Genomic DNA, 27,482 nt, shown 5'->3' with positions numbered 1-27,482 from the left:
ACTTGTTTTCCCGGGAATCATACAAAAGACCTACCAGAAAGATACCAACTGAGACTAATACCTTCTTTACTCTTCGATCCCTCACCCCCAGGATTTTACTGCGAAAACGGACGTTTTATGACACCGCGTAGCGGAGCCTTAGACCGTCTTAACGGGATATGTCCACGGGAACATCTAATAAGAATATTTGTATAAATTTGAACTATTTCAAACTGCTCTAAAACATCAAGCCTTGTGCCGTTACTGAAGGGGTGGAGAAAATTCTGGTTGAAAATGACAAGAATGAAGTCTGTACCAAATGTTTGGCGATAAGTGACGTTTCATCCCAGTTTCCTACACCTTTTATGTTCTTTCATTCTCATAATAAAACTTCTGCCTGTTCGACCAATGAAACTCAAGTGGCATGATTCACAATTAACTTTGTAAATGCCGGATTGATGGATGGGTTCTAATTTGTCTTTGTTACGACACAGAGCTTCACCGAGAGTGCAAGGGTTGTAAAAGAAACATTGAATTTATTTTTGAGGAATTTGTTTGCAAGCCTGTTGGAAAGGTCTCCCACAAAAAATGACCGGCACCAATTTTTAGAATTCTCTGTGATGGGGGAAGGGAGCAAAGCTGTGAAATAGCTCGCGTTTTCAACTTTCTCTGAAGGATTTTAGTTTAAGTATTAAAGCTGTAGCCATTTGAAATTGCAATTGATTTCATTGTGGAAAGTTCACAATTGAAGTTGACTGCATTTAAAGGTAGATTGACCAATCTATGTAACATAGAATGAAAGGAGGATAACTTTTGGGAGGTAGGATGGCATCAGTAACTCGGAATGATTGTATCACCGTAACAAGGGGTTCTGTATAAACCAAATTCATGTTTGTCATCAACTATGGATATGGAGAGATCGAGAAAGTTTAGGTGCTTTTTGGATTCTATTTCTACTACGAAGGTAATATTAGGATGTCGAGGATTTAAAAGTTTCAGAAAATTATCTAATTGTCTGACAATTCCGGTCCAGCGGCAAATGATGTAGTCAACATAGCGGTACCAGAAGATGTTAGATGAGATAGAATGCCCGAATCAAATAATTGGCGTTTTGAATTGTCCGTAAATATTTCGGCTATTACAGGTGAAAGGGAATACCACATCGCAAGGCCGTCTGTTTGGTGATAAATATTCTTATTGTACAAAAAATAATTTTGGCTGGCAAGCTGTTCCATTAGACAATGAAGTTCACAAGACACAATGATTTTAATATTGTGGTCTCTCAATAAGTAGCTGAGTTGTTTGTACAGGTACAGAAGTAAATAGATTTTTTACGTCAAATGAAACTAGCTTGGAGTTGGATGGTGACGTATGAGGTGTTGAAGTTTCTGTGGCAAAATGATGGAGCTATTAATATTATATTTTGGTGAAAAACCAGGCAATTGCCTAAAGATGATATTTAACTTAGGGGCTAATTTATAAAATTACAGCAGGAAGATAAAGCTTTTTTAACACTTTTTTGGAATCTATCCGTGGGATCACGAGAGAGAATCACGAATGAGGTATCCTCCCACACATCATCACATTTGGCGATGCATGAGACCTTATTACGGATTAGCACACTGTTCCTTTTTTCTGCTTTGGAAATAATCAAATCTTCTTCGTTTACTTTCTAATTGATTGATCAAAATCAACTTGGTTGTGATTAACTTTCATACGGTGAGATGTACTTGGATTAGCAAAGGTAATATAATTATATATATCGCACAATTTTGTTTTCCTACATTCTCGTGCCGGAGGGCTACTTGTGCGTCGACTCCGTCGAAATGTTTTTACATCAGATGGAAGTTTTTTAACCTTCTAAAAACACATCACTAGTTTTTATTCGTCGGGACATAAGTCCCCAACAATGGAGGAAAATGAGGGTTACACCTCGGAAAAATCATTGATAGATGACATTTCAGCCACTCAGAGGAAGTACCTCCGGAAAGGCTCGTCAACAGGTCGGTTGCAGTTCGATGTTTGGACTTAAAACTTTATGTTGCATGATCTCTGCCTTCTCTTCGGGTTTCCACCGCGTCCGTTGCCTTTTGGCGAGAACAGTTTCGACAAAAGCCAACGGACGCGGTGGAAACCCGAAGAGAATGCAGAGATAATCTGATCAACGCCTCGAAAATCTTCGAACCTACTTTATGTTGCATGATTATAACAAATCCTGTATTAGTGTTGAAAATCTGTATTTAAATGAATAACTTGTAATCAAAGACAAAAAAATAGGTTGTGGATTGTTAAATTGTGTACGAAAAGCAATCAATATCTAATATACATAGAATCAAATGTTTTATAACAATTAATGAATGGATAACTCAAGATTCTAACGCGATAACATATTTTAGCCTACGGATTAGGATTCCCCATGAAGCCTACGAAGCAAATTTTGCTTGCAGTTTCGATTCACAAAACTGCATAATAGGAGGTTTAATTCCGAAAAAGGGGAGGGCGGATAGTTTTGAATCGCCATATTTTTCTAGTGCCGCAACAACTTACAATTGGAATATGCCAAAAATACTCCATTCGATATTGCTATATAAATGCTCACCGCGTAAAATGTATCTTTGTATATTTAGTTTTTCGGTCCCTGGGAGAAGGGATTCATTCATATAATGAGGCAAGAATTTAAGCAATGAGTGAACCCGGGCCTAATTGCAGCCGCTATTTGTTTTACTTTTAAGAACCTCAACTAAATGCTAACGCTTAAAACAAAACTTTCCTCAAACGACAATGCGTCTTGTTATTGACGAGACGACGATTATCACAATTATGATCAGAATAAGGTCTCAAGGAAAGACAAAAACATGTATTAGATGATCCCCGGCCCCATGCGTAAGACCCGAAGTAGAAAACTGGTACAGCGGAAAGAAACCTTTCCATTTTCGACGTGGTAACAGAATGGGCCATTACTCATCCCGCTATCGAGCAAACAAATCAAGGTCACCGACCACCCCTATTCCCAAAAATGCTACTGCTGATCCATACCTCTTTGTGTTCGTTTGAAGCTGCGCGCTTAAGAATTCATTACCAAATACTTTTAAGCTTTAGTTACCAACTGTGATGAAGAGGCTATGACCGTTAGCGAAAGGCAAACAGTGCATTGTTGTTCAGTGTAGAGATCCAATCTCGCATTCCCTTTTTATTGTAATATTCCGGCACTTGGTGTTGTAAATAGCATTTACACTTCACCAAAGTGAGGTATTTCCTAACTGAAGTACTGAAGCACACTACGCGAAATGTATTTCATTCGATATGTTGATCGTTCAACGATGCGATGACCATCAATAAGATTTATATTGTCTCTTGAAGCGAAAAGATCTTTCCTCACGGAAAATCTCTTCCTCGTCAAAACAAAACCCTCACCTCGACAACCTATCTGATGGCAAAACGAACTCCTTAAGAGGCGGGAGCTTTCTGCGTAGACCCAGGCCAGTAAGGAAAGCCTGACGAGGTGCGGCCATTAAAAATGCATAACTCCCCTTGTAATCGAGATAAAGTTACAATTCTTTCACCAAAAATAAATTTATAGTTTTGTCCAAATTTCATACGCAGCATATATGGACCTATATCGTAAGATACGAAAGTTAGCAGGCGATTGACTTTTACCCTGCAAAATTCCAGATTTTTCGTCCGAAAGATATATAAACACACATAACAACGTTGAAACTGAGGTATGAACAAATTAAAGTTTACTAGTATGGAAAAAAATGTGCTATGAACATTTCCTGCAAGTTTCAACTTTATACTAAGAACAGTCTGCCGGAAAATGGATTAGGAATATAAACTCGGAAAAGTCAAGTAACTAGCCGAAATTCGAGAAAATATTTTTTATAACAATTGTTATAAACAAAATCGAATAATAAATATCTCCACTAAACGTAGCAACCCTTTCTGCTTTAGAATATATTTTTAGACTTGTGGAACGAGCAAATTTAAAAAATTGCCAAAATTCTTCTAGTGACGTCTGGTTAACTGCTCTAGAACTACACCAAAGGGCGTAATCCAGTACACGCTCCCAATGCTCCCGAGTGCTCCCGCTTCAGACGCTACAGATTCGTGGTCCACTTTCGCTCCTATCGCTCCCAGTGCTACCCTACTGGATCACGGCTGGAGCGATTGTAGCATTTGTTAGTCGTTTGTTTTACTAGTATCGTCTGCTCGGATATTAGATCGTCTGAATTAGGGATTGTTATAGCCCCTTGTACTTTACTTAGCGTGTTAGAGAGGTCAGTAATATAAATGACAAAAAGAATATGACCATGGGGTACACCACAAGAAATCTATTTAATATTAGATCTTCATTGGATACCATGATCGGGCACCACAGCAGACCGATGCTTGTCCTGAAGATTTTACCCACTGGTTTGCAAATCCTCTAACAACAAGGTGATAAACTTAAACTATAAAGAGCAGATCATATGATACATATTAAAGAAGATAAGACTGATTAAATACCTTATTAGAGAAATTTCAATTAAACGAAAAATAAGCCTAATTAACTTAACTCACCTAAAAGCCTGCGTTTAAACGATACAGGTACAAGTTAATGCCTATTTGCGTGAATTATTTTTGTGGACCGAAACGGAACATGTACGAATGTTTGAACCTAGCTAAAATAGGTTAAATTTGTCGATCATGCATTTGCACAAGTTGAGTGGTTACACGTGAAACCACTTAACGTGCAACAACGCAACCGTACGGTACATTTCGTGTTCTTTCTCGCGTTCATACATTTAGACTTGTACGGATTTATGTAGGTGTAAAAAGGCCTTAAGTGGAGTGTCCTTTATACGATTTATCAATTGCACTCATGACATTGTATGACAGTCTCAAAAGCAGTCCTACACTTGAACCAATCTCGTCAACAACGAGCCTTAAGTCTAAGACCGTGGCCTTAAGCATAAATGCAATGCGTGTCAACCTGACCTTAAGAAAATTACATAAGTAAAATACAACCGAACATCAATAATTGATTAAACTTCAGTTGAAGATAAGAGGAAGATATCATCATTTAACAGAGAATACAATCTTCATGGGAAAAGCTTGAAGAAAACCTAGGTTGGCCGCCAAAAAGCAACAAACGGAATGCTTTAACTAGAAGTTCACGTACCCTAACCTAAGAAGTCATATTCTATCTCAATTTCACGCAATATCAAGTTCAAATAACTAATAATTGATCTAAATAACAAATAAATCAATATAACTTACAAAATTAACATAATTCTTATATGTAACGGACGGAATTAATGCTTCGACCGGAAAGTTCACTCACTACATGTCTTATTAATTTCGAATAGCCATTTTCTATCTCCCCTTCTCGCTAGCTCAAGCTTAAACCACTAATAATTAAATAATATTATATATAATTAATTATCACAACAACAAATTTTATAAGATATCTTGGTCTTGCCGCTCAATTTCTTCCCCGATCTGGCCCGTGGCGACTCTGAATTGTGAAACCATTGACCCATTGAGTTACAGCCATTTGCCTCACCGTAATATCCCCCGAATAGTTCTTTAACCATTTGTTTTTAGCCTTTACTATCCAGGCTCTCTTAGCGACTTCTTCCATCAACTCCAAATGGTCATATTATTGCCGGTCAGGTCCACAATTGTTATGAACACCATTTTCTTTTGCCTTCCTTCCCGTTCAAATTCGCGCTGAAAACCGGTTCGCTCCAGCCTACCTACCTATTTCTTGGGAGCGTTTGTAGCGAGAGAGAAGCTAATATAGTGACGTCATGCGTGACGTACGAGAACGCTACGGGAGCTTTTGTAGCTTCTACTGGACCACGCAAAGACTCGCTTCCAGCGCTTCGGAGCACTGGGAGCTTGTACTGGACTACGCCCTTTAACGTATACGATTTTTGTACGTGTGGTGAGCTCTCTATATATACTTACTCTATGCTCGTACCAAGGTGGCCTCTCACAGCGGCAGTCAGAACCAGAATGACGTCACACGGGCTTTTCCCAGCATTCATACTTCGCCGTCGCGTTTCCGCGCGCTTGAAAATTTTCACTTTTCATTCAATCGCGAAAAATAGATATCGTCATTTAAAAATCTAAAAGCGTGAAATACGCGCTCCAGGAGTAATAACCATTCGATTTAGGCAATAAAAAAATATGCAACCACCCTGTTGAGTGAATCGGTCGCGAACGACCCCAACGAATTACCTACCGACAGGGGCGCAGCTAGGAATGAAGGCTGGGGGGGGGGGGGGGTTTATGTGCAACTAATACCGGTGTGTGTGGGGTGTGGTATACCCACTAGGATAAGCGGTAGGTGCGAGATAAATAACCTGCGGAATTTTAAGATAAATGGTTTAAAATGGTGAGTTTTACGGCTTTCTGAGGGATATTTTATTAATCCTTACACTCTTCTATTAGTAATATCAATCCAATTAAGTAAAATGGACTAAACTTAAAAATTTCTCTGAGCTCTGGGGGGGTTTTATTCCCCAAAACCCCCCCTCGCTGCGCCACTGCCTACCGAGGCCGTCTTTCAGTGATTGATCGATTAAATTAACTTTCAGTGATTGATCGGTGCAACACGAAGAGATCCGTCGTCGGCCGTTCGCGATCGCTTAAGTGTGTTGGAAGTTGGCGATGGGAAGAGCATTCCCGGATTTTTGCGCAGAATGGCTGAAGAGGGTCGTCAGCTGCCAATTAGGGTGTAAGTCCCGGTCTGGATTTATCGTTGTTCTGGGAATGGTTCATTACTTTCCGCGTCTTGATGGTATGCAATACATTTCAGCTATAATGCATCTCGAGGTCTGCTTGACACGCAGAACAAGTGGCTTTTAGATATTCATCAATTATCTTAAACATTGTTGGAGAAATAAAAACTTTCATTGACAAAATTCAAAACCTTAATCCGTCACTGACCCAAGTACTTTCCATGATGCCAGGTGCTGGAAAACCGCACCTGGCTACCCGTAGGGTAACGTTGACATCCAACAAGTAAAAAAAAACCCTACCAGAATAAACATGCTTTGACATTGTTTCAAGGTCCTTGAGATATTAATTAACTCACCATTGAAAGCAATATTTAGGTGACATCTTATAAGGTATTATATGAGGATTTATTTTTTTACACTAGTTAAACTTATTTTTCTGGCATTGGTCAGAGCAAGTTTACTTTTCTTGAATTACGAACCTATGATCCATAACTTGGGAAGAAAATCTATTGAAAAAATTGAGGACTAAGGGGGTCATAGCGTGAATCAAGATTGCACCAGAGGATGATCTCTCTTCCCTGCCAGAGTTAAAAGTAATACCATAGGTCTCAATATATTGATAGTCCATACCATGTTCCATACAATAGTGCCTTTTCCATCCATTTCATTTGAGCCTCTATCTTTTTTTATACACAAATCAGATTGTGTAGGTTGGTTTTAGTGATTTTTTCTCTCTGCCCACTGCTTGATGGCTCGCTGAATGGACTTCATCAACAAGAGCATTGCTTTTTATGAAGTTAACTAACAATAAATAGTATAATCCTTGACCCTAATTTGTGAGTGCTGCCACGAAGTGCAAAAAACTGAAGTACCAATGACATATTTTTGGTCAGATTTTGTGTTTTTTCCTTTGACAAGGCTGAAAATGTTGCACCACACCACACTTGACATACAGGCTAACCATAAATGAACAACTTGCACCCTTAATGACCACGATAAGGAATAATGCCCTCAATAAAGCTAAATTAAATTCTATTATGCATAAATTTCATGTTACATATTCTCTTTAAGTCTGCAAGAGGGTGCAAATTAGAAAACTTGTTCCTGTGATTCAAATTAACATTAGAATTATAATAGAATATTGTTTAAAATCTGTCTTGTTTTACATTTTCTCTTATTACAGCATCTAGTCTTTGCTCCCATAACTTAAACAACGACAGCAAAGGTTTCAGAAATATTACGGGAAAAAGCCTGCAGTATGAACATGCATCACAAGGACTTAGCCAGAACTCATTCAAAATCAGTCCTGTAACACATTTTATCCCATAAAGGAAAGAAGAAGGACACTGGGTGTAATCTGGTGTAATTTGCTCAGTGATAAGTTGATCATGACGTCAATGTGACCCAGCGTGAAAGTCGTGAATGCACAACTTCGTCCATTACTGTCATTTGTTTTCTTCTCCCCGATGCACAGTAACAATTTCTTAAGGCATTCATTTCCTCACAAAATTAATAACTGATCAACGTCCTGATGTCAAATTGTTTTCCTCATTCATATCATGTTACTGCACTAGCCTAATCAGCAAGCAAAGCAAATCCACTATGGGAGTGGATTTGCTTTGGTTGTTAGAGTTCCAAAAATGGAAAAAGTCATGCATTCAAATTTTCATCTCATAACACAAATCATTTACAATTCATAAACATGGTATGAAAAAATAAAACATTTGTGCTTAATGACAATTGGTTATTGCCACATTCCTTGAGATTGTCCCTAGAAAACCGCTATGAAAAAAAAAGACCAATCTAAGACTAAAAAGACTAAGTCACTGGCTGTGATTGGTCAGCAAAACATAAAAAACATTTGCCCATAACTTATCATTTCATCATATTGCTGTTTTATGAGTCATGGGCATTAATATACAAAATGGATTCAGGGTGTTCAAAAAGTAGAACATGGAGCTTCAATGGTGAATACCTTACCTTGGAATGAATTTCTTTTGCAATGGAAACATAGGGCCAATAATTAAAGGACTAAAAACTAGATTTCTGGCGATGCTCATGAAGTGCAACTAGTATGTGTAGCACCAATGATAAAAGATTATTGCCATATCTAGTGGGTCTGGGTTCAAGTCCCAGTGAGGAATCAATTTTCCCTCATCATCTTCTACCTCAACCTTGTCCTAGTCGATTTGGTGATGTGTTTTCCTATCCCTTTCTTCACTCGCTATGCATTTATATTGATTTACATGCATATTTACCTTACATATATTTGTGTGTGTAGATGACTGATGAAATAGATGAAACAGTATATTGTGATGGAGGAAGAATGTTTTTATTAAGAGCATGAACTTAACTTCTTGCACTGATTCCCCCTTTACTGAAAAAATACAAAAATACCTTCACAATGTGTATTTGAATGCATATGCTTTCAAAGTTTTATATGTAACATAGACCAGAGTAAAAATACTTCTGGCCATTGCAGTTGATATTAAAGAATGTACAACAAGTTTTACAAGCAAGGCTTGACATACAAGTATTTATGAACATTGAGGTTACCACTTTCTGTTGCATCAAATGGTTGCCAGAAAAAATACAAGAAATATATCACCTTCTGATCGATGTTGGTAAGAAAAGTAAATATCATTTTAACTCTTCAGAATCAGAAGAAAAAATTTAGCAAAAAATATACAACAATAAAGAAGTGTATCATGGAACTTCCAACAGGGTGGGAGTATCAAAGGAACATTATCAGGACATAATATATTGCATGTCTTATTATCCTAATATCAATAAGGTATTGCATATATATAACAGAATACTCCTAGGGGATGAGGAAAAAAGAAGATGACGATCAAAAGAGCCACCTGTTAAAGTTACACCACACCATGATTCAAAATAAACACTGCGTTGAAACTTCTAACCCTTCACTCAACCCAACTTCTATGGAGACCAACATCAGCAAACCAGATGTCTTCCAAGACTTCAACTGGAAAGCTTCATCCATGCCACCACGGAAGATGAGGCCCCACTGCCAATCATCCACTTCCTTCCTCACACTGCAATTCACTTATTTCTTCTCCTTGGAGTTTTCTTCCCCTGATAAGAGAGATCAAGATGGCCATTACGTTACCTATTTTGCACCAACTTGCAAACCTGTCCCACAACCCATAGAAATAGGAGTGCTGGCCAAGTCGGTTCATATTAGGCGGAGGAGCAGGAGGTAACACTGATAGGGAATTGTGGGTAAGGTCCTGCATCATTTAGCTGTGAGCTCAAAGCAAAAATTTAGACTGGCAACTTTGGACAGAGTTGTAAACAAACCTTAAATTCAGCTTCAGTGCTACAAAACCATGATAAGAGAAGGAAATCAACACTACTCTTAAAAGTTTCCCAGGGAGGTCCTTTTAGAAGAAAAGTAAACAGGGCGAGAAATATGTGACATAAAACAAATATAGGAACCAAGATATTTAAATAATTTGAATCCCCCTCTAAATAATTTGAATGGAAAGATATTGCATGACATTCCCAACTACAGTGGGTCATTTTTTTCCAAAATAGTCAAGAACTCCTAGGCAATCAGGGAATGGGATATGTAAACACTAGAACCGCTGAACTTTCCAACCCCACCAAAACCGCAGCATGGGACTTTTTTGTCCCATTGACAAAATATGCTGATCCTGTCATGTTTAAGTATAATTGACAGTTTTTTTGTGGTTTGTGTGAACAAAACACATGTTCAGGTAATGTTTAAAACGTTTTAATAAGTATAACTAGGTATACAGTAAACTTATTTTGACGGGTTGGTTGCAAGCTCAGACCTGCAGAAGTGCCGGGTAGCGGTGATGAGGCGCTGCGTGAGTAGGCGGCCGGCGCAGTGCACAGATTATTCCCTTCTGCGCTTCTAGCTGACAGAATAACGGTATCTGTGCATCGACCCCCTTCGTAATAAACTGTTATTATGCTAAATACAAAATAAGTGTACAAAAAAAACTGAAATTGTGTGTTTTCCCCATACGGGACAAAGAAGTCCCATCCCGTGGTTTTAGGTGAATTGTTGTTTCTATCGCGAACCAAACATTGTACAATATTTTCAATATGACCATTCGAAAGAGCATAAAAAATGAGTAAAAGTTTGTCCATTTCAAAGGGATCAAACCACTAGTACATGAATGGCAAACATTTGCAAAGGACGATGGGACAAAAAAGTCCCATCCGCGATTCTAGTGTTAAAATTGTGGTTCAGTTGAAAATCGAAAAGTTACCTAAAAACATAAAGGAGCCTGATAATGTAATGTTCCCTTGTTACTAATAGCAGTGAATCTTCTTACTGCTAAGTACATAACTCCATAGTGTTTCAATATATAAATAAATTGCCAGTTATTCTATGCTACATGACAATTTCCGCAGCAACTTAAGATAGTATGGGGTGATGCTTGATGTTAAACCGTTCATGGTTCATCACATCGATAAAGCTATCAATTTAAGTATGTGAACCCATAAATTCAGTCATAGAGCCTTCCGTCATTCTGTAGTACCTTCTCCTTGATCATGATCACATGAACTCCACCACACACTACAATCTGGATGTGAGCAGAATATTTTGGCCTCAATCGTGAGGATGTGATTACAGAGAACACTAATTCTATTGTAAAGGCAACAATATAATTAATGCCACATGAACATACCATTTTTAAAGGGCACAAACTTCAAGGAGTGACTGAATATTCAAAATCTTGATCCACCATCCTCTCTGTCTTTTAGAAACTCATGTCCAAGGCCATTACCACACTTGCCACAAGAAACCTATGAAAATAAAAGATGATTTTCAAATAAGAAAAAAATCCAAGACATTACAGGGTATAGGACTTTAAACGGACATTAGAACCAAGACATTTTGAGATTGACAAGAAAGTGCGGGACAGGTTAAAAAAAGTTCCATTCATTTATGAGAGCGATGTACAAATTCTGAAGGACAAGAATGTCCACTTTTATGGTAGAAATTTTCTGCACCAATTTGTCAGTGCACATGAGTAAAGGTAGTGTCGCTTTCAAGGTCTTATAATGAGCATGGAAACTTTAAAAAAGAATGTGTACGAAATGAACGAAAATTAGAGTTTTAGTAAGAACTACATTTATGTTTCATTCAGTTCCACAGAATATACTTTTTATACACAATTTAGGAATATTCTATCTCTACCCAGTACCTAAATTATGTCAGCCACCTTCCACGCCAAAAATAACACACTAGTAAGAATTTTACTCAGACATTCACCACTATTCAGCCATTAAATGAAATTACTACAGTGGTTTACAATACCGGTAAAGTAAAATGTAGAAACTCAAAGCAGTTCCACACTAAAAAAGAGAAAAGGTATGCAGTGTACCAAATGCAATTCAACCAGCCCAAAAAAATTTGCTTTACATTTGTCAGACAGAGACATAAAGCTAGCGTGTGTGTGTGCTGCCTCAGGCGGCCCCGCCATTGGGTTGGGCATCGAGTTCTCAACAAGTATTCGAGTATTGTTACTATAATTGAGTAATTGAGTACTATTACATCAATTGAGTGTAACGACCAACAAAGCTGCTCAAAATGGATCCCCGAAGCCTCCACGAGTAACCCCTTATGAAGTGCGTTCAAGGGGATTCTTCAGTTACGAATACAAACGACCATATTCATAGGGCTTTGGGGTCTTCTAATGAATGTTACAGCTCCGCCCCAGCACTATACGCCAGTGGTCGTCGAATTACGTATGATTTATGAGCATACCTTTAAAGCGAGGGGTCTACCAACTTCTGGGACCTTGGCCACAGAATTACTACGGATGGTTTCGGTGAACGCTGGCCAAGGGGTTTGGTGCTCATACTTGGATCTACTGGAAAATAGCTCATGACCACACTCGGCACAAACATATATGCCTGAAATACAAACATTATAGTTTATAAAATTTCTAATTATAAAGAAAAAATGGTCATGGTAGTCAGAGAACATACCTGTCTTAAAGTGATCCCAGTAATGCTCCGAGCCCTGCCACATACAAAAAGCCATTCTTAATAAAGCGGGAAATATTGATATCTACGGCTACGACACTTTCCTGCGTTGGTTAGAACAAGGCTAGAGTGTTCTCATTCGTTTTCAGCGTAGAACTATAAGATAAAAACAGTGACAGAAGCTATTCACAGAAAGCTCACGACCTAGATTACGTAACAGACAGACCGAGTTCTACATTCACACTTAAATCACCAGGTACACAAGTACTACAAAGAAAATTACCTCAGGGTTATAAGGTCATATTTACAAGGATTATTTCAAAGCTATTAACCAATATAATCATTATACCTTGGCCTCTATAGACATAAATGTGTATTCCCTTGCTGGTGGTATCGTGGTATTTGGCGCATCCCTGTATTTTCTCCTTTCAAATGTCGATTTTAAACAAACAAAGACGCAGCGGTAACCGCCACCGCCTCTCGTAAACCGTTTTTCCTTCGTGCTTCCGAGTACCTAAGTAATTGCTACTTAGGTTGTGAGAACGTTTTCTGTGCTGAAATTTCTTTCTTCATTCGTGGCTCAAGTGACATCATTGGGAATTTATATTCGTGTGTATAATCAAGTGTTCCCGGGCTGAATCTCTCGCACAAGTTCTCTGTAATTATTTCAAGTAATTTGGTGGCCAACTAGCTACTCAAAAGATCCTCTCTCAGGTGAAGGTGACTGTTTTTGGAACAAAGTTCAAAAGCTCATCAAATTCCTCGACCGTATTCACGGTGTGGCATGAAGTAAACAACCACTTTTGAGAAATGTCTATTCACGAAATCGATGTAGGCAGCGCGTGCAATGCTACTTTGCAAATTGCACTCTTTCAAAGCGTTCGTAATTCGAAGGAACTGAGAAAATTGGTGATGAATGGCCAAATTAAGTGCTGCCTAATCAAGCCATCCATTATTCTGGACCCGTTCCAAGTCGCTGTGGCTGCGTGCAAGGCTTTGCTCAGCGAAAAGGATGAAACGATGACGACAAGGAATGTTTTCACCGAAATTTTATATAACTTGTCCAACTCAAAGAACATTTCTCAGTCTCTCAGTAAATTTGGCATTTCGGACGACGATGAAAATGTGCTTGTAGTGGTTATTCAAAGAGGGAAAGAAGTTTCCCCAGAAAATGTATTTCAGAGAGTGGAAGGAGAACTGCTTTCAATTAAGCAATTGGAAACCATACGAGACATTCCATCTATTATGAAAGTGTATGGTGTAAGAGATGAAGAACTTAAAATTTCATCATTACTGGATTCTGTTGTAAGCCGAATTGCAGCTAAAGAGTGTGTTTCTTTTAAATAGTGTATGTTTCTTCGGTGGAGTCACGTCATCCGTTAATAAATAAAATTGACAACTCAGTAACATTGCTGTATTTGTACATTTTTCTGGTAATCAACAATATTTCATCCAAAACTTGAATTACTTAGGCAGCCTCCTGAGTTGAAACGCAAGAACAATTTTTACACCCATAAAGTGTCCTTAAATCACATTCTGAACTCATCTTTGGGAAGGCAAAACAAATCAAAAACGCTCATTCACACCACTTAAAAGTTATTTTTACAAACAGGTGAATCACTTCTCACATCACAAATGCAGAGCATTCTCGTTTTATGTGCACACATCTATGGAAACCAATGCTTTGGTTTTGACACACTAGATTTGCCTATGTCCTTCCCGAAGAAAGCTTGTAAGTTGTTGTCTCTATTGTCATTATAAAAAAAGTACTTTGGAAAATTTTTTAATATATGTACAATTCTTAAATTGAGAACGATATACATTCTACCAAATGCTAGCATTAGTGGCTACTGTTTTTTGGGTGATTAACAGTGAGGCGTAACTTAATGGGCACCAATAAGGATATTTGTGTGTTTGTATGTGCCTAATTGCATCTACATTTAACTTTGAAAAATTTTGCAGAATATACCATTCATCATACTTTATACTGCAAAGAAATTATGGCGGCTTTTTCACATCAGTACATAGGCCAAGCTGAGCCTGCCTAATAGTGCAGTGCAGAAGGAGACAGGAGGACGTTTAGAGAAGAGAAAGAATAATTAACAAGATTTAAACTGATGAACTATCGGGAATTAAAAACGGGGAAAGAGATAAATGAACATTCAAAATGAAACAATTGAAAACTGCACAAGAAAGTACTAATAACAAGTATTAAATATTGACAGACTCATACTTCAACTTAATTGACGAAAAAAATTAATGCTCTACTATTTTTTTTTCTCACAAGCTCTCAAAAATTGTAGATTTGCAATCCATGATAATTTGTACACGAAAGTAAACCCCTGTTGTCGATATGTGGGAAAAATATAAATTGCTTTAAGTACTGCGAACATGATAATTTGTATATATCTAAACAGACATAAGCATGATAAATCTGTGCTGTAGCCTTGACTGCATAGTGTGGTTAATTTTCCAAGCCAGACCCTCGAATGGCTGAGACTAATACAGCATAACAAATTCAACCCAGATGTGCCCTCAGCATTACAACCTCGAAATTAAATTTCTAAGCCAGCCTATATTAAAAATGGGGCACATACTCAGCATAATCCATCATATTAACTGGGATAACAACCACTGGCTTCTTTTGTTGAAATGACCACCATCCACACTGGTAATATGTAAAATGCAATATTCTGCAATATGGGGACTGCCTCCGACTGTCTCATCACCGCCTCAGGTCTAAAGAATAGACACCAATGGCACTGTCCATACTTCCAGCTGCAAGGCACACCCTGTGGGAGTGAAATGCGAGACAGCTGACAGGCTTAATCCTTTGACTCATGAATCCTTCATGATACTTAATTACATTCAGGAGCTGGCCATTTGTATTGTAAATGCTGACGAACTGGTTGACTGACCCACTGAAAAGAGAATGGAAAAACTAGTTATAACTTGTCACATTTAATTGCTACGACACTAATGATTCAGTCTGAGATATCTTCCATTGCAAAAAGCCATCCACTACTCTCACAACACAATATCCTGAAAATGAAACAAGACATATATTTGAACATCACTGCAGTGAAATTTGAAATATTTAATTCTCGGTAGTTGAACTGAAGCCGATGAAAAACAATTTTCCTAAGTAATATGCACTGTATGAAACAAGTGACTCTGTACGCAGTCATGCACACGGGTGCAAAGTGGATACCATGGATGAAGTTTGCCATGAAAAAATATTGTGCTGAACAGCCGAGGTGAACATCACAGGACTGCGCCAATCGTCGTCACCACATCCAGTGGTCAGGACACAGTATATATAAAGGATCCTGAGGGCCAACGGAGGACTGCTTCCAAATTTTCCTTATGTGTTGGGTCTCTCTGAAGCTCCATTCTGCTCATGTCTGCCTGTTCCCACCACCCAGTTGGCTGCCCATTTTCCTTTTCCCCTAATCCACAAATTACCAACCCCACCACTAGCAAAGCCGCAAGTGTATTCTTTGTTTCACAATTAAATCTTCCGCTCAGACTTACTTTATTTTGAGATTGGTGCATTTTATTTATTTTGGTGCCCAGCCCAGGCATTATAACATATTTCAAATATTTCACTGCCAAACGACATATGAAATCATATGTCACTACTGGGATTAGCAAGATGGTATTCATGATTAGTTATGTCAATATTTCCACTGAACTGGACAGTGAACTTATCTGCTCCAGATGATTTTTCCCTTTTGAAATGAGGATGCATAGCCAAAATGCATACCATATTCCAAGAAAGAATTCATTTCAGCAAATTGATAGCAGGTCATAGCATGTATTTTTCTTAAGGATACAGGGATTGTTTGGTATCGTAGGTACCTTCATCTTTTTCTCAAGAGTCAAATTGAAAATGTCACGTTTAATTTCAACCATTTTTACGATGACTGTCACCTGGTTTAACCATTAACACCAGGATCAAAGAACATAAGAGGCACCATAGGTTCTGCCAACCGGAAAAGTCCGCAGTTGTAGAACATGCCATTGAATCCGACCATACGGTGAAGTGGGAAGAAGTGATAATTCTATCCTGTGAGACTAAATTCTGGGGAAGATTGATTAAGGAATCCATCGATATCCAGCTGACAAGTAACACTCTCAACCATGATGCCAGGTATTCATTAATTAATGTATGGAAACCAGCACTTAGGAAAATGTTGCCTTCCGGCCAATCATGTGAGACCTTCCAACCAATGAAGACTACATATATAAGCTGGCAAACTTCATCCACTCACCATCAGCCCTGAGGATGGAACCTCACTCGTGTTCCGAAACATTGGCAGAATGGAGGGAGACCACCCGGCTGGAAGCCCAAATAGCCTTTTTCGAGTTGTAATAGATGTTGTTGAAAGATGTTTGAGGATTCAGTAAACTTGCATCTAATTTACTTCAACAATCATCTTAGGTATGGATATTCATCTTAAGAATGGGAAAAGAGCTATCCTGTGATAAGAGTGTTCCTGTCTTGCTAATGTGTTAATAGCCTTCTCCTTGATAAAAATAATCAATGTGAAAACATCACTAAAAAGTGACAGGTTTTCTGCCCATTTATAGCCCTGACTGCAGCAACAAGCATATCTATTTAAATGAACACTTCAAGATACTTACCAAGCAAAGCAGTCAGCCTCCGAATGAACTGCCATTGCTGTCATACCCTGCGATGTTTGATAGATGCCAACTGATGAATTCCTCCGAAGATCGAAAAACCGTACGTCCCCAGCAACACTGAAAGAATCAAGGATGATTTCACTACGACAAGATTCATCAACACAATGTTGTTCTAGGGCAAGTATCGCAGTGCAGCGGCATGTGCGAAGCGAAGATCGGAACTCTTTCCACTCCCTCTAATTAGGGGACACTGCATTTACTGAAGGGCAATATCCGGAGATACATATGTGGATTGCAGATCCAACCACCTCTAGTCATAACTAAAATGGGCTTAGTTTACCTAATTATACTCCATTGGAGTGTGTCTCAAAATTCCACCTGAATTTTTGCAACATTTTGAACATTAGGGCTCAGGTAACTGAGGCTATTTATTATCATATATAAAACAATTGTATATGAATCCTTGAAATGAGCACATAACTTTTCTGCACAGCGAAACTTAATGAAGTCATTTTTTGGCCGACCCTAATGCCCAGGTATTGCAACATCAATATTAGTGACTACTTCCCATGAAGATACACTTCATACTGCAACAATTCAAGGAGTACTAAGTTATGCATACCTTTGAAGTTATGAAATGGATCATTCCAAAAGTATTGAAGGAAAGTTAGGGGTTATTAGGAGACTGAGAAGGAGAAGAGGGGGAGAGCATTCATTACTACACAGGCACATCACTAGAGTACAATCAGAATCCATGGCATCAACTTCTATTGTTATGAATCAGTTTGCAGTGGAGGGACACTCACCAGCCACTAATGACTCGCCCGTGCGACGGCAGGTCAGTGCGAAGGTGGGCTCCGACGACCCAACCCGAGTGCTCCCGCCACGTCATCACACGACTCTCCTGCGGACCCATGCGCCGATCAAACAGCCTCACCGACCCGTCTCCACAGCCAGCCACAAGCAGGGAGCCACCTGAAAAAAAAACATCACGACATTGATTCATGCATTGCTAACATTGTAAAAATTCTTTATCACCACAGCAACCCCTACTCCCTTCCCCAGCGTGCACATGCAGCACCCAACAAGGACTCATAAACAAGGCAGGGCATATCCCCTCTGGCTGCAAAGAATGAATCTCCTTTGCTGCCCATGCTCGTCACCTCTTCAGTTTGATGCTCTTGCTCAATTCTTGAGCCATTATTATTCTTGGGATATCTCCACATATTCTATGATTAATGCATCTTGCACACAACAAGCAGTGAAACCAGTGATGTTCACTTCTTCATAGCACAGAAAATATTAAGGCTGTTTTACACGGGGCACGGAATTGCACAGGTTAGAGCTGCATTAATTTATAAAATGGCGTGGAATTGTGCGAATGCAAGAACGAAATTAGAACAGGGGCTATTTTGCTGTCTCGCATCCACGCATTCTCGCATGTGTTCTAGCAATTCACCGCTTTACATGATGCAATTTTGATTGCACCTTCGCACGTACCTCAGATTGCGCAATTCCACGTACCGCGTAAAATGGCCTTTACAGTAAGTGAATTGCTGGATTTTCATCAAGACCGTGGTTTTAATATTATTTTCCACATAAAACCCATGATTTCTTCACTTGTCAAACAGGGAGAGAAATATCACAATGGCTCCATTTGCTCAAGTGAGGTACTCAGTCTCTACGCAGTGAAAACAAGCATGCCAGCCTCAAATCACTACCTCCAGAGTCAGCTGAGACACCGGTGACACATGAGTCAGCGCCAGTTGGCAGGTCCTGCAGCCTAAGCTCCCTCTCGGCATCCCAGAGACGGATTATTCGGACGTCACCCGTGACCACCACCTGCTGACGCAACTGGTCCCAGCTAACCACCACACCAGCTCCTTCAAAGATAAAATGACATGATGTATTTGAGTCCCACTCTGAGTTACTTCACTTCAATTTACATACAACACAACAGAACAAGGAACAATATATGTAGAGATATGAAGTGAAACACTTTGCACTTTCCACATAAATATTTACTAACCTACAGTCGACATGTTTCACTGCACTGCAGCATTATCAAGACTAAACCAAGAAATTAACCACACCAATATATATTCAATATATGTAGAGTCTAAGCAGTGCTCTGACGATACTATTCCACATAAAAAATGGTTAAGATGCCTCTAAAAACTTAGAACATACACTCCCAACTTCCAATTGCCTTTCAAAGCAATTTGTCTCTAAAGTTATGGACTACCTGACTAACAGCATTCTGTACTTGTGGACACATTCTGTGCGTAGCTAGGAAAAACCGTTTAGAGTACATTTTGTCTCATATTTTTGCATTTAAAAATTTTAGACTAGCAAAAAATCTTTGATAACTAGAAGGGAGGGGGTGACTCGTAAGCTACTTTCATGGGGTGTTAACACAGCCAAAATATTGGTATTGAAATAGCCCATGGGCACAATCATTCTGATGGTGTATTAGGTGAAGTATTATGTAAGGACCGTATGTTCTACTGATCAAATATCTGAGGCGGATGAGTGGATGCTGAGACACAATGCGGAAATTTTTATGATCATCGAATCCTTGAAGCACCTGACATGAGGTCCACAGGATGTCGCATGGCTTTAATTATTAAGCGCTTATTTATCTGTTGAAATTCAACTCTTACCTTGCTTAGCCATTCGGGCAGTTGACTGTAGAAAATTTTCACTACCTTTTCCATGTCATCCAGCCATGCCTCACTGCTCCTAACCATTAGCTCCATGCAAAATGCATCACTGCCTATACTTAATAAAAGAATCTCTACCTCACATATATCAATCTGCAGCCTGCTGTGAGTGACGAATCATTTCAAATCTTACTAGCCTTATCTCACAGTGGGGAGAGAGAGATATGGGCAAAAGAAAAAGACATAAAATCATAGAAAAAATTCCATTGCAGCAGCACAAAATTCCTATATGTACTTTATTTAACTTTAGAAAGATGAATGATTGTATTAATTATTGAATTACCTCAAGAAATTTTAAGCTAATGGAGTTTTTCTTGGGGTTTAGTATAAAGTTCACGTGAAAAACAGCAAAAATACATTTTCGAGGAACCAAGTACATTTTGTGTACTTGCCACGTACTTGGACCTATCTTGCTCTGAGTCCACATGCTGTAGTGCCTACCTGGTAGAGGGAAGCATAGTGGGTTTTTATTGGTCACATGTTAAAATGCCCAGATGTGTAATCCTGACGGCTGAGGTAATAAAAACATATAATGCCTGAATGTTCTATGAACTGCTGGAACATATTCCATGCAAGTAAGCAATGAAAATTAGTTTCAGTTGGTGAAATAAAGGGAGTGAAAGACTGGCATATAAACGCTTTGGCAGTAAAATAAGAATAATTTTCAATTCAATTTCCTAGTTTCTCCTGGACTTTCATGAGGATTCCCCAACTTTTTCAGAATTTCTAAATATCCTGAAAATTCCAGTTTTTTCCTGATGCTCACTACCTAGATGAGGGTCAGATTCAACACACAAAAATAAAGGAATCAATAGTAAACAAAACAAAAATACCACCATAGCAGCCTTGATAAATAAATCAAGGAAAAAAGATTTTTTGCAGGGAGAGACAAAAATGCCTCTTTGTTAAATAATCACATTACTACAAAAGCAAATGAATTTACTATTAGAAGGAAGAATCCAATGAAAAATAAGCCAAGGTGAAATGCCAAAAGGAATTCACAAATGGATTGTTAAGTGATCTTTTGAGGAATAACCAACCGTTGACTCCCTTGGTTGCCACTGCTGGCTGCGAGATGTCCGAGAGTGCCTGCCACGCTGACACCAATTTAGGCATTGCCTGTGGTGCTCCAAACGCAGCTGCCGAGTGGATGGAGGAAGAGGACGTTGGCCCCAGGGATGGAGAGTATATGGAAGCATAGTCCCTCCAGAGGCGGAGCGAGCCATCGTCCGAGGCTGCAACCAGCAGCGACACGTCGTGGCCATTGGCAAACTCGACGGCTGTTATTCGGGATGCACCAGCTCGGGGTCCACGGCTGGCGCAGTGCATCAGCCTTGATCCTGAGGCCCCTGCACTGCTTCCTCCAGTGCTGCTGCCCCCCACCCCTCCACCCCCCCAATCCCACACACTGCAGGAGGGAGAAAGCAAAGTCACTCGAGTGCACGGAAAACATATTTCGTTTTTTCTCTGTTCCACCAATTCTTAAGGATGGGTAATGATGTAGGGAACCAATCACCTTAAGTTGTTAGCTAACTACCAATACCTGTATGAAACATGAGTGCTAAGACAGCCACCATGGAATACAAGTGAATGTCTCACTATTCAGTTCCTCCATATACTGATGTGAACAATACCGACAACTACTGAGTCATGAACACAAATTCTATGATCATATGATTTATGACAATGCTGATGACAATTAGGACCTCTACTCCACCCCCCCACCTTATGTTCATTTTAGGAGGAGGATATGACAATTATCGCCATTTTTGCTCACGTTGGACACTACTTTTGAGTAACATTGAAATGTGAGATTCCCTTTTCCTACTTAAAGATTACACATGCATTGTGGCGTTCGCTGTATTACAGTAAACTCTCGATTATGCGAAGCAGGATTTTACGAAGTTTTCGATTATACGAAGTGATAGTGCGGTCCCGGCGAAAAGCCTATGGTAAATACATGGTGCTATTCGATTATACGAAGTTTCGATTATACGAAATGTTTCGAATTCACGAACCTCGGATCGGTCCCCAGGGGCAAAAGGCATTCATTTATACGAACTATGGCGAAATATTTGTCAACAAAACTAGTTACGCCGGCGTAAGTAGCTAAAAAAATCAGCGCTTCCAACTGTGGTTCATCAAAAGTGTGAAATCGTAAATGATAGTGCAACTTTGGAGAGAAAGGGTTCGCCTAAAACCTCACGGTGGGAATTTAGGGGAAGTAGGACTTAATTAAAATATCGCGACTGATATAATGCCCCTATTTACGTGCCTATTCGTAAACATCGCATCGACAATACTTCGTAGTATAACATGTCAGGAAGGTCGAGCGGGGTATTTCGTACACTCCTAATTAACCCTTTGCACTGCTGTGAACGTACCTGGTACGTTCGCAAGGCAGGCTGCTGTGAACGTACTTCGAAGACTACTTGACTACTTTTCGCCGAAGCACTTCGAAGGGTCCCTAATCCGGGACCCTTTCCTCGACGAGCTCACCCTCGCTGGCCCCTCTCTTCGACCCTCCGAGCGTGGGGCCTTTTCTGCCAGTGACCGCTCTGACTGCATTTTGAAAATCTATCAATCAATGCCATCATCAAAAATAATTGTTTGCATCGCACTCCTGCCTATCAGGCATTCAAGTACGTCTCTGAACCGTGTTTCTGCGATGAGGAATAACGACTTTGTTAACTTTGCTAAAATGGCCAAGTTAATAAAATTGTCATTTTTCATCGCAGAAACACAATTCAAAGACGTACTTTATTTCCTCCACTACAATTGCAAATTGCTGGAAATCGGCCGGATTCCCTTTGATAGCGCATCATGAGGATGTTCTCGAGGTTGGTAATTGATACAACTAGCCTACTAGTAATTCTACTGCTATAATATCACGGCTATGGTTGATTCGTTACGTTATACATTCAGGAAGCAGCAGCGGATAAAATCGCGGAGGAGATTAGAGGCTTAAAAGATGATTTTGAAAAATTCTTGGAAAAAGCAGGAAGAGCACAGCGCGCAACATCAAACGATTATATTGCCCTTGACGATGATCTCCGGGCTTGCCACAATGGGACGCCGGTACATGCGTCGGAAGAAGCAGCGGCCGGGACTAGTCATAATAGCAGTGACGACATAGATGAAAGTGAAGTAATTTCACCAAATAAAAAAGAAGTACCCGCTGCCCTCCAAACATTAAGATATATTGATCTGGCTAACGAGTTAGGTCCCCAATTTCATTCCCATTTATGCAAGTGAGAAACCATGGTGGAAGCGGCGATGGAGAAGGGCAAAAAGGAAAAAAATAATTGATATTTTAGTAGTATCTTTTCGTGTATATAATAGCCTTCCTGAATAAACAACTTAAATATCTTAAGTATTGGGCTCTATTAACCACCAACTCATTTTTCAGTCTACTCGTAATGAAGACGCACTTCTAACCGTGAACTTTCTTCTCGCGCGTCTCCCCGTTTTCCCATGCCGAGAGATCTTTCTTTCCAAAGTCTTTGTTTACTTCCTCCCGCGACCTTCTGCTGATCTTGCTGACACCCATCTTACGCATCCCAAACCCCTCCTTCCCCAGCATTTCCCATTCACTCCCTCCCCCCTAAGGTGACAGAGGTCGAGTGCGTCGCAAAAAATACGGCCCCCAAACGTAGACTGAGGCAGAGCTGAAGGCCATTTCCCCACCCTTCTTTCTCCTGCCCCCTTCACCACTGTTCACCACTCCTTTGTGCTGACCACACTTCTTTCCTCAGGCAATCCCCATCCCACTCTTATTCACCCCACCCACTGGGAACGTTCCCCGATTGTGGAGAAGGGCATGGTTCATCTTTACCTGCAACGGGGGTAAGTTATTAACAGGAGAGAGGCTGAAGAAGTATCTTCCACTATCAGGGAAATGGTGCCACGCTTATAATTCTCTCTCTTCTTCTCTGCTGACGTTTCAATTGAAATTATTTTCTTTGCTCTTTCCTCACTATATTTATTTACGATTATTGCGCGACTATTTTTAGTGCTAAAGCTAAGAAAATCTTTTCTCTACGTCAATGATTCCTTGCATAACTTTCAATACGGAGGAGAAAGGGACACGAAAAGTAAATGAGGTGAATGTACAGGTTTTTGCGTGTCATTTTTGGGAATTCACGCAAGTGAACCAATACTTCACACACGTTGAGAAATGATGAAACATCTCTTGTAGAAAAACAATCAATGCGGATAATAACGTTTCCCTCTTTATTTCTCCGATAATGGAAGATGTTTCTCCTGTCGTTTTCCAGTTGGAGCCTTGCTCCTGTCGGCATAAAAGAAGAGAGAGAAATACTATATGAACTATATACACTTCACACCCGGTATGAAGAATATGGTCCGGATGAAGAATAAAGTCTTTCGTAGCAACGTCTGCGAAGATGATGGAGCACAGTATCCGGACGGAGAGCTCAAACAGAATTTACTTCAAATATTTGCCAGAAGATAATCATATCCTACGAAATTTAGAATCGTAACTGAATCTCAACAAAAATAACCAATGGAAAAGATAGCACATTCAACTGAATATACAGAGTAACTCGAAATATTAACTTACGAAGGTTATTTAGGAAACGGGTGGAGGCCCTCGTTTTTCTTTTTTTTTCTCGTCACTGAGCGATAGAGGGCGACATAAATGGCGGTTAGGCCGGCTGCCGCTAACATTCCGTGGGTGCTGGAAACAAATATCTATCTTACGCGAACTTAATAGTTGTTATTCGCTCCTAACCACAAATTTATAACATTAAATTCTTATAATAAACTTTGCAATTCATTATTTGATTACGTTTTATAAACTGGTCGGGAATTTCTTACGCGATCGTTGATGTTGAAGTATGAACAAGATGTGGGAATTTTATGGTGGTATAATTATTTAACGATTTTTCACATCTTAAATCGATAACAAAAAGCCTTTTCTATGAATTATACCGAGAATAACCACCGAAAACATTTAAATAAGACCACTAAAGACAAAAAACGGCGGAAGAAACAAAAGCGAACATTTTTTTCGTGACTTATGAAAAAGGTTTGAATTTACGAAACTCGATTTTACGAAGTGCCGATTTTCCGGTCCCACTGACTTCGTAAAATCAAGAGTTTACTGTATTTGATATTCTAAGAACATACACAGGTTAGCATGCTTTTCACTTTCAACTGAATTTTGGTGCATATGAGGCTTTCTGAACTTTCTGAGAAAACCTGAGTGATTGAGCATAATGGGCTCTCACTAGACAACTTCTTGGCACATGTTTCTCGGTTATGTGACTCATATTTTAACTGCGCATATTGCAATCTCTACATAATAGTTTTTCATGCTCATAATTATTACATGTTGTTCCATGAACTGACACGGAAGTTATGGATGTCCTTGCATTCAATTTTACACCTTGTACATTAAAGTTTTCAGTTGAGTGAAAGGAAGAAATGATAGATTCACTTCACAGGACATTGATACTAGGGAAGAGTCGATTCCAAATGTCGATTCTCGGGCACGGAATCGGAATCGAGAATCAATTACCTAAAGTCGATTCCGATTCCATCGATTCCAGGAATATAAATGTTTTGAGCATAGACTATAAGCTTGGAACATAAAGGCCGCCACACACCTAAGCGGCCGTGGTGTCAGCCTTGCCAGCGCGGATGATATGCCCAGCACGTGGGTGCTGCGACGAACATACCTAAGCGGCCTCAGAAACATGAAAATGTCGGCAAGAGCGACAAAGCAACGAACCCTGAAATGGCACGTGTTCATGAGCAACTCTCTGAGAAAAAAATTGGAAACCATGGGATCGGGAAGCAATGCATGCGTTTTTTTGTTCTTTTATTAACCGCTGGTCACAGCAAATTATTGTGATTGTGAATCACCATTGGAGAATTCACCTGGACCACCAATTTTAATGTATAGTAGATCGAAATCTATATTTTCTATTTTTCGAATGATAGTTAAGTTTGATGATAGTAAAAATGTGCAGAGAACGAGTTTTCCTGTGAAAAAAAGTTTCTTATAAATGCGCACAGAGAGCGGTTTTTTTTTATATAAATTTTTTTCCCTCGTCTTAACGTGTCTGCATCAATAATAAAAATTTAGACACATTCGCGTTTGTATAGCCCAGTTTCATCAATGCAACCCTTGAGAAAGTTGATATTTGCTTGGCATAAGCCGCTGCGGCCTCCGGGCAGAATTGACAGGTTGCGTTCAGCCACCACCACGCACCCACCAGGCTGCTCTGGTATGTATGGATGCAATGAATGCTATGTTATTGTTTAGCCACCGAGGCCAAACGACAATGTAGCCACCGCGGCTGCTGTTATTTTATTCCATTTAATTCTAAAACTTTAATGACAGCAATGCTACAGATAAATCAATATCCCACCTTTTAGTATGAATAAGAATCGATGGAATCGGAATCGAAAATCGGGAATCGATTTGAAGGAATCGGAATTGGAATCGACTCATCCCTAATTGATACACATAACAACTGGATAGGATTGAAAAAATCGTGTATTTAAATGAAAAAAGAAATCCCTTTCTAAAAATGAAACCCGATAACAATCAAACTATTTCAATGCATGGATCCAAATAGTCCTTTTAACTTGAATGAGCATGCAAAACAAAACATTGCAAAGAAGTGAATCGTTTCTTTTACCCATAGCAATCTCTGCCCGCCACCACCAAGTGGTTGTCATATGGATGAAACTGGATCACAGACGGAGGGTCGGGGCTGCGTGCGGTGAAGATCTGACTCTCAATGCGAGATCCAGCTGCCAAACGTTTCTGTTCTTCCTTTGCTTCCTTGCGCAACAGGGCGTTTCTCATATACCTGCAAGAGAATGGAACATTGTATAATGGGTCATCAGCTAGGGGATTATGCCAGTGCTCTTTGATGCTCAGTGAGGATTGGAAAGAGGGCAGGGGAGGCAAACGGCAGGATCATAGTGAGGGCAAAGCAATTGCATGTAAGGTGCACACCCTCATTGAAAGCTCTCAGTTTTTGGAGGACTGAAACACCCTCATGCATGTATGTATTATGGATTAAAATGCACCATATTTGGCTATTTTGGATACACAATGAATTTTTAGCTCTACAAGATTCATCAAGCTTTCACCTAATGATAATCAACAGTGGTAATAAGCAGGTATTAAATTAGTATTAGGGGGAAATCAATTAAGTACACATGAGAGGATAATTCACCAGAGGACGATGAAAACATGTTGAAACTAGTTGCATAAAAAATAATTAAGAGGTGATTAGCTAGATATCCTATGAATAACATAATTTCAATTATTAAACTGAAAATCCAAGCTGAATGAGTATCCAAAATATTGAATACAGTAGAGGATCAATATAGTAGAATACCAAAAACATAGGACCAGGGATCTTGCAGATTTCAG

The 27,482-nt window shown here is 39.4% G+C and overlaps 2 protein-coding genes and 1 long non-coding RNA gene across 3 annotated transcripts in view; 1 reads left to right on the top strand and 2 right to left on the bottom strand.

Moving 5' to 3' along the window:
• Positions 1–9,017: 9,017 nt before the first annotated feature.
• LOC124156466 lies at positions 9,018–13,069 on the bottom strand. Its single transcript, XR_006864332.1, has 5 exons — positions 12,979–13,069; positions 12,699–12,851; positions 12,475–12,623; positions 11,393–11,510; positions 9,018–9,803 (listed from the first exon to the last, which is right to left on the bottom strand). It is a non-coding gene; the product is annotated as an uncharacterized LOC124156466 (long non-coding RNA).
• Positions 13,070–13,160: 91 nt separating this feature from the next.
• LOC124156460 (EKC/KEOPS complex subunit TPRKB-like) lies at positions 13,161–14,102 on the top strand. The gene has a single exon (XM_046531028.1). It carries the CDS (start codon positions 13,506–13,508, stop codon positions 14,040–14,042), a length of 537 nt encoding a protein of 178 aa, XP_046386984.1. The 5' UTR covers positions 13,161–13,505; the 3' UTR covers positions 14,043–14,102.
• Positions 14,096–27,482, bottom strand: part of LOC124156453 (regulatory-associated protein of mTOR) — a 65,733-nt gene continuing 52,346 nt past the window's right edge. The window contains exons 21-26 of the mRNA XM_046531015.1: positions 26,737–26,910; positions 21,106–21,473; positions 19,064–19,225; positions 18,149–18,317; positions 17,343–17,459; positions 14,096–15,616 (exon numbers count right to left, since the gene is read on the bottom strand). Coding sequence (XP_046386971.1) covers positions 15,421–15,616; positions 17,343–17,459; positions 18,149–18,317; positions 19,064–19,225; positions 21,106–21,473; positions 26,737–26,910 — 1,186 coding nt within the window. The 3' untranslated portion in view covers positions 14,096–15,420. The remainder of the gene's footprint in view (positions 15,617–17,342; positions 17,460–18,148; positions 18,318–19,063; positions 19,226–21,105; positions 21,474–26,736; positions 26,911–27,482) is intronic.

Source organism: Ischnura elegans, chromosome 1 (genome assembly GCF_921293095.1).
Source record: "Ischnura elegans chromosome 1, ioIscEleg1.1, whole genome shotgun sequence".
In the NCBI taxonomy this organism is placed as follows: Eukaryota; Metazoa; Arthropoda; class Insecta; order Odonata; family Coenagrionidae; genus Ischnura; species Ischnura elegans.
The sequence above is the reverse complement of the archived record's forward strand: the minus strand, read 5'-3'. Positions and strand labels throughout refer to the sequence as shown.